General features: G+C 54.7%; 1 protein-coding gene across 2 annotated transcripts in view; it reads right to left on the bottom strand.

Annotated features, from left to right (window-relative positions):
• Nucleotides 1-8,979, bottom strand: part of NIN (ninein) — a 58,489-nt gene extending 49,510 nt beyond the window's left edge. Inside the window, exons 1-2 of one of the 2 annotated variants that reach the window (XM_009289854.2) lie at nt 8,776-8,979; nt 2,321-2,402 (exon numbers count right to left, since the gene is read on the bottom strand). In XM_009289854.2, coding sequence (XP_009288129.1) covers nt 2,321-2,402; nt 8,776-8,958 — 265 coding nt within the window. In that variant the 5' untranslated portion in view covers nt 8,959-8,979. The remainder of the gene's footprint in view (nt 1-2,320; nt 2,403-8,775) is intronic. The other variant, XM_009289855.2, reaches the window with a different exon arrangement.

Here is an 8,979-nt window from a genome sequence, read left to right as displayed (position 1 = left end):
CGGGTGCCCTCGGCCGTGTAGCACAGACTGTCTGGGGGCTGCAGGGGAGCAGCTGGTTTGTAGAGCAGAGACACAAGCCCTCCGGCTGCTCACAGACCCAAGGGACCTTCCCATCGCCCAAGTCTCCGGGTAGAGCCACAGCATCCCCCAAATTAAATTTTCATTTAAATGAATTTAAATGATATGATTTGGAGCTCTTAACTCAATTTTTCCCAAGCCCGGGGCAGGCTGTAACACCAGCATTTCCACAGTCACTGACAGTTTGACACCAACAGCACAAAGCAGCTTGTTCTCCAAATCTCAAGTTTGATCTAAATTAAAAGAAGCAAAGACTTCGGCGTTAACCGACCTGTCAAAACGCATTAAAAATAAATGCCTCCCAGGCCCGCCCAGCGCAGGCTCCCTACCTGCACCGCGTGCCCTTTGATTACCTGCCATGCAAAACCCAGCTGACAAACGTGTCCCCAAGGAGGGCCCTCCAGCTCCAACACAGCCACCCTCCCCTTGCCAGCTGCATTTGTAATTTCCCCTGCGATAACCCCAAATGTAGTCCCTTTCTAGAAGATTTATTTATATTTAAATCAAGCCGGAGCTTCTCAGCCATATGATTCCCCAATAAACACAGAATGCTGGATTAGTTCTGGTTTGCCGGGGCTGCCTCCCGCTCCACGCCAGCTCTCCGAGGGGCTGGAAGGGATCACAGGAGACCCAGCCCCTCGGCCAGGCACCGGCGAGGCTCCCCCCCTCGCTCCTGAGCGCCCACGGACCTGCGGGAAAACTGCATTAAGGGATGCCAGGTGCAAGAGCTGTCATCGCCATCTCCCTCTAAGCATTAAGAGCTTTGGAAACGAGGAGTGGGGAAAAAAAAAATCCATCAATTGCATCTCTTGGGCCTTGCGGTTTTTGCAGCCTATTTAAGGGGGAAAGTTGTCATTTTGCTAACTGGCTGCGCTCTCGAGTGCGGGATGCTCCAGCTGAGATCGATGCTCCAGGAGAGGAAACCTGGAGTTTCCCTCTCCCGCCTTGCTAAGCTGTTTTCTCCTTTGGGGATTTCACGCTCCCGCTGCTCCAAAGGCAGGATTAGGGATTTACATACAGGTGTGACACCAGGCAGACCTCAGCCCCCCCGCTCCAGCTGGAGCTGCAGGGGCTCAGCCCTCACCCTGGCCCCACACCTCCCCAGTGCTCCCAGCACCACCAGCCCCTTGTGCATGGGGAGGGCTGGGGGGGTGGGGGGGGCACACCAAAGCTGTGACCCTATTTCCTCCTGAGGGTCTAAAAAGCCACTTTTTAAAGGCACGCTGAAACAAAGGGAAGGAGAAAACGGGATAGCGAGGACTTGCAGCGCCCACTGCTTTCTCCAACCAGCCCCAACCTGGTTTGTCAGAGGGCTCATCTTCTTCAGAAGCATCTTTGGGCCAGACTGAATGTCCCCTGGGAGAAATACAGACACCTCGGAGTAGCTTCCTACGGGACTGAGCTCATCCTGCTGATCTCAGACGCAAGGAAACAGAATGGACTTTAAAAAACAAAAATCAACACCAGACAGGAGGGGTATTTCTGTGTCCAGCAGCTCATCTCCAGGAGCTCTTGCAGAGAGGTTCCCCTTATAACCTTCACAAAAACAGAGTAGCATCCAAAGCCAGCATGGGTTTTGGTGAGGCACCGCTGTCCCTCGAGACAGATCCCACCGCCGGCCCCTGGAGAGGCACAGTGGGAGCGCACCGGCTGCCGGGGCTGCCGCCGGCTCAGCTCAGAGCGGAGGCTCCCCTGAGGCAGAGCTCGGAAACCCTCCTGCCAGGCTGGGGCTTCTGCGCCTGCGCTGCGGTCGCACCACCTCGGAGCCGAAGCACTCGAGTGGAGGGCAAAGGGATGTGCCAGCCCCAGCCGGGAAAATGCAGCAGCATTAAAGCAGCCATTTGATTGCCTGCCCATAACCATCTGCTGCAGCTGGAGGGCTCCTAAAGCATCCCTGGCCGCCAGAAGTGGTGTTGGATAGAGACACCTCAGCCCATTTAGCAGCCATGGGACATCTTGAGCATCTGAAGTGCTGTTAGCTGTCTACATGCAGACATCACGTGCCTCTCTGGGCATTTAGATCATGATAATGGGATACAAATATCTAATAGCTCAGAAAACGCTTTTGTACAAGGCTCCACGACAGACCTTAACTCTCCCTTCTCCCTAGGTCTGGGCATCCAAGCAGAAGAACTTACCTCAGCACCTAAAAAGCACTTTCTCTTCTAAGATCCTCTGTGAGAGCCACCCAAATCTGCTTTGCCCAAGAAAATGTACTATTTTAGAGAACTTTAGTATGTACCTGTTTCTTGGAAGTGCTCTTCATTTGAGAGGGTTCTGGATAAGATGAGGATAAGTGCTTCTTTAAATTGGTCAAAGTGGACCTGTGGAAAAAGGAAGAAAGGAGGAAATCAGGCTGGTGCGGATAATTAAATATCAGGCCAATAATCCAGCAGGAAGATGAGCGGCAATGCAAATCTCTCAGACCTCCACGCTGAGCTGAGAGCATGCCTGTGCCTGCTGAGCGCCTCGGCAAGGGGCACGAACGAACCTCGGCTCGTTCAGTTTTGGGGCCTGGAGAAATGACAGCAAGCAACACAAAGACACAGCCAGTGTCCCTGACATGTAAAAAAAAAATGATTGTTATCACAATGACCCAAAGCCACTGCTTTAGTGCATTAGTTGGGGTTTTAGTGCATTAGTTGGGGTTTTCCATCAAGCAAGAAGCTGAAATAATGTATCCAGAGGGCCAGGGAGCATCTCCATCACTTGAGATGACCTGGCCAGGGTTGATGGCTCATACAGCGAGGTACCAGTCCTGATGAGATACTCGGTTGCGGAAATGCTCCACTGCCCTAATTAAGCTTCAGAAAACACTTTCCAAAGCGGATGGCAGAAAGTCGCACCCTTTCCAGGGCAGCCCTGCCCCGGCTCGCGCCTGCTGCAGCTCTGCGAGGGCTGGACTGGAAATACCAGGTCTGGAGCATGGCTATGGGGGGAAAAAAAAAGGAGGGATGATCCTATCACTGGGTTGGTTTTTTTTTCCCCCTCTTCCATCTGCATCTTCCTGGAAAGCCTCCTGCCTCACCGCCACGAACCGTTGCAAAGGGGCTAGAGCATCCTTCGCAGCCGCGCCGGGGAATGTCAGCAATTCCAGCCGTGGGGGGGACGGAAGCCCGGGGACAGCTGGGGAAGCTATTTGACATGGGTCAGCGGCGAGGCAGAGCTGGCTGCTACAATTTCTTTTGGCTAAATAAATCTGAGGAGAATTTTTAGCATTGAACAAGAGACTTTGTATTTAAAGAACCCACCGAGGTTGCTCTTGCTGGCAGGTCTGATTGCTGCAAATCCGGCACGCAGGGCAGGAGCCGCAGTCAGAGGGGATTTTAATGCCGCTGGGGTAGGCACGAGCGGCAAAGTTCAGGTCTGAAGTTTGCCAGCTTGTTCTCGGGGTCGAACCAGCCCAAAAAAGAGCAACGTGCTCCCCGGCAGGCAGGGGACGACAGCGGAGCTGGGGGCTCAGCCACCGGCCCCTGGGGAAAGGGAGAACCTCACACCCCAGCTCAGTGCACATCACCCCTGCGGTTTTAAACGCAGGCTCCCTGAGTAATTAAACAGTTAGAAATATGTTCAGCAAAGAAACTTGTCAGGGCTGCCTTCATCTGAATACTAATTGCTGCCATTCATTTCCAAACGCTGGTGTACTTCAAAAGGACAGTTTACAGAGATAGGAGAATTTGCCTGATTAAAAAAACTTGACATTTAGACTAAATGAGGATGAATAAAAGATGAGGGTGTTCGAATAACAGGTCCTCTCCCCATGGTATCTTCTCAGGAAGGGGATGGTGACAACAGCCACAGGGACAGACAGAGCTGGTCCCTCGGATGGGTGCTGGGGCTGGGTTCGGATGAGACCTCACGGCAGCAAGAAAATAGCACCCCCCCCCCCCCCCTTGTTATCTCCAGAGGAGGGGACCGGCCCCCCCAGCCACAGGGACAGACAGAGCTGGTCCCTCGGATGGGTGCTGGGGCTGGGTTCGGATGAGACCTCACGGCAGCAAGAAAATAAAATAAAAATCACTTTGCCTCACTCTTGCAAACACACCAAACGAGAGGGCAGAGTAAAACCGCCTGGGCAGGTGTGGAGAGCACCACCGACACGTAACCTGCTCTGCCTAATGAGCCCTGTAACTTGTGTTTGCCAAGAAGCACTAACGAAGGGGAGGAATGAAGAAGCAGGGCTGAGCCCTCGCTGCTGCAGCTGCCTGCGGGACAGATGGCTCCGGCGTCGAGGCCACAGAGCGATTTTACCATGACCACCACGTCCAAAGGAACCCGGGGAAGATTAGGCTGCGGAGCAGGAGGCGGCCATCCTCCAGCACCCCATGCCAGCGCCGCGGTCTGCCGTGCAGCAGGATTTAAAAATTTAAAATGCAAATCAGCAGCGCAGAGACACACAGCGAGCACTTGCACAGGCTCAGAGGGGTCCCGCAACGCCTTCTGAGCGGCAGCACCCAACTCTGTAGATGTAGCCCAAGCTGGCAGAGGGGGGATATTTTTCTTCAGGAAAACCTCCGGCCCATCCTAACACCAGATAACCAGGAAAACCAGTATCTGTTTGTGGCGCACATTTGACCTTGGATGCACATCTGTACACAGAGTACGTAGAGAAATGCAACTGTTAAAATTAGAGCCGTGCTCAAGTACAAGCCAGGCAAGGCAGCCGGTGGGACAGCAAAGCCACAAATGCCGCAATATCTCACATTTTCAAGAAAGCGATCCTTTGCTACGGCTCCTCAGCAACGTCCTCGCTCTATATCTCCATACAATTTAAATGCCAGTGTGCACGCGGGGGGGGACGTGCATCCCCAGGAGATACAGTGCAGGCAATGCCCACATCACGAAGCACCCCACACGCGCGTGCTCAGTATCTGCACACCTCCAGCACCCACGTGTTGTGATGGAAGGTCACACTCCTGCCTGGAAAGCCCGTGCTAGGGAGGCCGCAGGCTCCCCACAAGTGCAAGGGGCACTTCCAGGGATACGACAGCCCACGTGGGCCGGCACAAGTCTGCATCAATAGCCTTTGAATTTTGCTTAGAGAATATTCCCAGCAAGAGGTCGGGCCTGGACAGCCCCGGGGAGGAGAGCGCTAACTGCAGCAGCGTTGCACAAAGCACCATCCACTTCTGGAAAACAGCCCCAGACACTCAAGCCAACCCAAAAACTTTACAAATGCAAGGCAGTAAATATACAGCAGCAAACCAGTGTCAGGGTATTGAAAGTTTGATGCTCTTTTCAATGTGCTCAGCTGAATTTGGGGTATTTTGGAAGCACCAACTTGTGCATCTGCTCACGGGGGGCCTCAAACAGCAACTTGAGAGCTGATCCAAACCAGCCTGAACGCGGCAGAGTTTGGGAGGCAACGGCATGGCATCCGTTCGTGCCCATGCAGAGGCGTGGATCAGGGACAGTATATGCGTCCCTGCAAACCCACAGCAAGACCAGGGCTCTGCACAGTGCTGGGGGCACATCAAGTCCCTGGTGAGGAGAATTTGCCAGAACAAGTAAGTCAGAGGCAAACTAGACTAATATGCCAATACAGACATAGCAAGCCCAGCCCAGCTTCCCCACGGTAATCAGGGACCAACCAAGCTGCTGGCTGCCAAGCAACACCAGCACCTTTGAGAAATCTTGATGCCTGCTTTAAAGCAAGTTTCCTATGAAGCTGTGACTTATTAGCACTAGAAAGAGAGCGTGCATGTGCCAAGGTACCTGCTGCTTCTCGCTATTTGTCCCTCCAATGCAAAGCAGCAGTCTGCAACCCCAGTCTCCCTGGGGCAAACGAGCATCGGTGGCTCCTTCCAGCTCCCTCTCCTTCATCTTCGAGTAGAGTCCTCTTCCCAAAGCCCTGTCCCTACTTACAGACTCCTTCCAGCAGTGGTGGCCAGAAGGTTGCAGAGGGAAACGTCAGGTGGGGAAGACATAGGAACAGGGCAACCTTGCAACCGAGTCTCCTGTCTGGCACGCAAAAAGCCACCACGCATTAAGAGGAGCAGCGTCACAGCAGGCTCAGAGGGAGTATATTTGCAAGAGGTCACCAGCCAAAGCATTGAAGGGAGCTGACGAGTGAAACCCCACGCTGCGGTGTCCTTGCTGTGGGCTTGCTAATGCAATAGCGCAGGGCAGGGTGAAACCTGAACTCCCCGTCCCTGCTTCAGGACAGCCGCGAAGGACAGTCCTTGGGCAGGGTCCGGAGGTGCCCGACTTATCCCTGTCCCTGCAAACCATATAACCGCAGTCATCGCTACGGCCCATGAGCACTGTCCCCAAGACACGACTCCGCATTAGCTGCTAATTAACAGGCACTGCCTCTCGGAGGCCAGATGAGAAGGGCACGTCTGCACGCATCCTCTCGGCCCCACAGACAAGTGCAAGGGGCCCGAGGAAACAGCCTTCCCGAGGAATCCCAGGAATTGCTGCGAGCATCGCCTCCGCACGCAGTCGCGTGAGAGAAGCTGTTCTGGGATGGTTTGGCTCTGCCGTGAGCCAGGGCAGGATTTACACGCCCCCACCGGACCCCGGAGATAGCGTGTACCCTTTAATCCCCACAGCATCACACAGAGCAGGGCAGGGAAGGCAGCACGTGCAGCCTGTCACCGGGATGCCAGCTCAGCTCCCGGTCCACCCCAGCAGCCCCATCACGCCACATTCATCCCCAGAGCAGAGCCCCCAGCACAAAAGCAAGCGCGTGGCCCTGCCAAGTCGCCCCTCGGCAGACAAAACGCTCCCCCCTCGCCGGTGCCCTCCCATAAAACCCGGCCCCTGGAAGTGCAGACAAACAAAGGCTGCTCCCACCACCGAGAGGGACCATCTGCAGCAAGGAGCCGGCAGGGCAGGTGCAAGAAGCCTGCGCTTGGGGAGCAACGTGTTTGCTGCTGTTCTCCCCGCGAGCTCCCTAGGAAACCCAGAGGATTCGATAGCTATTAAATCAGGCTCACACTTAGCCATGGACCATTGCTGCTGCTAACGAGCACAAATGCCGGGGAGACATGAGCAAACGCTGGAGACAAAGATTATTCTGACATTCAAGTTCCAGGTTGTAAGTGAGAACCGTCCCCAAAGACAAAGGGGCAGAATGAAATAAAAACGCTCCTCAGGATGCCTCGCGCCCCGGGATGGAGCTCCTGGCCGGAACAGGGCGAGCGTGACCCAGCACTTGGGATGCTTTAGCAGGGGCTTTTTGGTGCCGTTGGGCTGAGCGTTTACTGCATTTAACTTTGCTTTTCACCCACTCTGAGCAGGTCACAGAGATGAGCGCTGTTGCTTTAGTCCTGACCAGCTGTGACAACCACATCTTTAGTACTGCCCTTCCTTTCCCTCTATCCCACCGTCCTGCGAGCGGCAAAGCCAGATAACAGCATCCGAGCGGCAGAAGCTCAAGACGGCCGAGCAGCACGGAGTCTCCAGCGCTCAACCAAATGCCACGCTGCAGCTCCAGAGGTCAGAAACCTCCGTCTGGATCCATCCGTGCTCCCGCACCAGCACCGCTCGCTGTCAGCGGAAGAGCTATGGCCCCAGGGCAGGTGAGGAAGAGGAGGTTTGTTAAAGGAATTATTTTGTTATGTGAAAACTGCAGTTTGATAGGAAATTGGAGTCAGGACGGCTGCTAAGCTCATGTCTATTGAGAGCCCCGCCTGCCCTGTTTTGTGTTTTCTGATTTTAATGAGCAGTGATGGGATTTCAGGGTGATTTTGAAGGAAGCATCTGATGCACTCCGAGCACAGCATGCTGGGAAGGAGGTAGCGCAGGAGCACAAGGACATCCACGCTGAACATGAAGGTCCCCAAGGGCGAGCAGCTTGTGCTCAACACCCTGGCATTTAACTCTATAAAGGTACAACCACAACTGAAAAATCGCTTTGGAAAGCATGGTGTGCTCACCAGCCACAGCTCCCCTCTACAGGCTGGCGAGACGCTGCAGCCCCGCAGAAGGAAGGAGACATTTGTCCCCAAAAACCTATCCCAGGTGGGTCTGTGATAGATAACTACAGCTGCCTGTAGACACCAACATCAGGTAACATGGACAAAGGCAGCTCAGCCAGCAGCTGCTGGGGTTGGACAATATTCTCTACTTCAGAGAAACGTGCATGACTGCACGCGGCCCCACCAGTTTAACTACAGCTTAAGTCAACGTAAATCACAGGCTCAAGCCCTGGCTTTAGGTCTCCATGTACCCCAAGCACCACAGAGTTTGTGCAAGCACCTGGTGAGCTGGTTCGGGGAGATGACCCAGACCAGAAGCAGCACTAACCGGTGCTGGGGGGCACGTGCGCTGTGAGAGCCGGAGCGCGCTCAGCCGAGCACTGGTGCAAGGGCGTCAGGGACCTGGCACTCAGTCCGGCCTTGGACCCTGGGAAAACACACCCTGCATCAGTGCAATGCCAGCACACAAGGCTAAGCGTAAAGTGGTGGTTTCCGAGAGTTTCAGACTGCCTCCAGTCAGGGAAGACACACCAGCAAGCAGTCTCCTTCCCCATTATCACTAATCCCCCTCTTGGAGGCTGCTCTGCACCCACCCTGCTCAACAGAACAACAGACACTGCAAGTCCTGCAGCCCCAGAGCCTCAGGGATGTTGGATATTCACAAATTACAGACATTCAGCCTTTTTTCATCACCCTCCCACATGCACGGGAGCAGCTGCCCGGCACTGCCTTGCTCCCAAGCCCTGGACCCCCCCCATCGCCCCAGCCTTACCCTGCCTAGGAGGTTGCCTTGGAGGAGGGTCTGCTGCAACGCCGGGGCCACCTCCTCCAGGTGCAGCATGTGGCAGAGGTCAGTGAGCTCTTCCTGCCCCAGGGACCCCGTGCCCGTGCTGTCGAAGCTGTCGAAGAGCTCCTTGAGGCGAGCTTCATACTGGTCCTGCTCAGCTTCATCCATCCCATAGCCTGCCACGCTCAC

This window comes from Aptenodytes forsteri, unplaced genomic scaffold (genome assembly GCF_000699145.1).
Source record: "Aptenodytes forsteri isolate BGI_AS27 unplaced genomic scaffold, ASM69914v1 Scaffold76, whole genome shotgun sequence".
Lineage (NCBI taxonomy): Eukaryota > Metazoa > Chordata > Aves > Sphenisciformes > Spheniscidae > Aptenodytes > Aptenodytes forsteri.
Note: the sequence above shows the minus strand (reverse complement) of the source record. Positions and strands in the feature narration are given on the sequence as shown.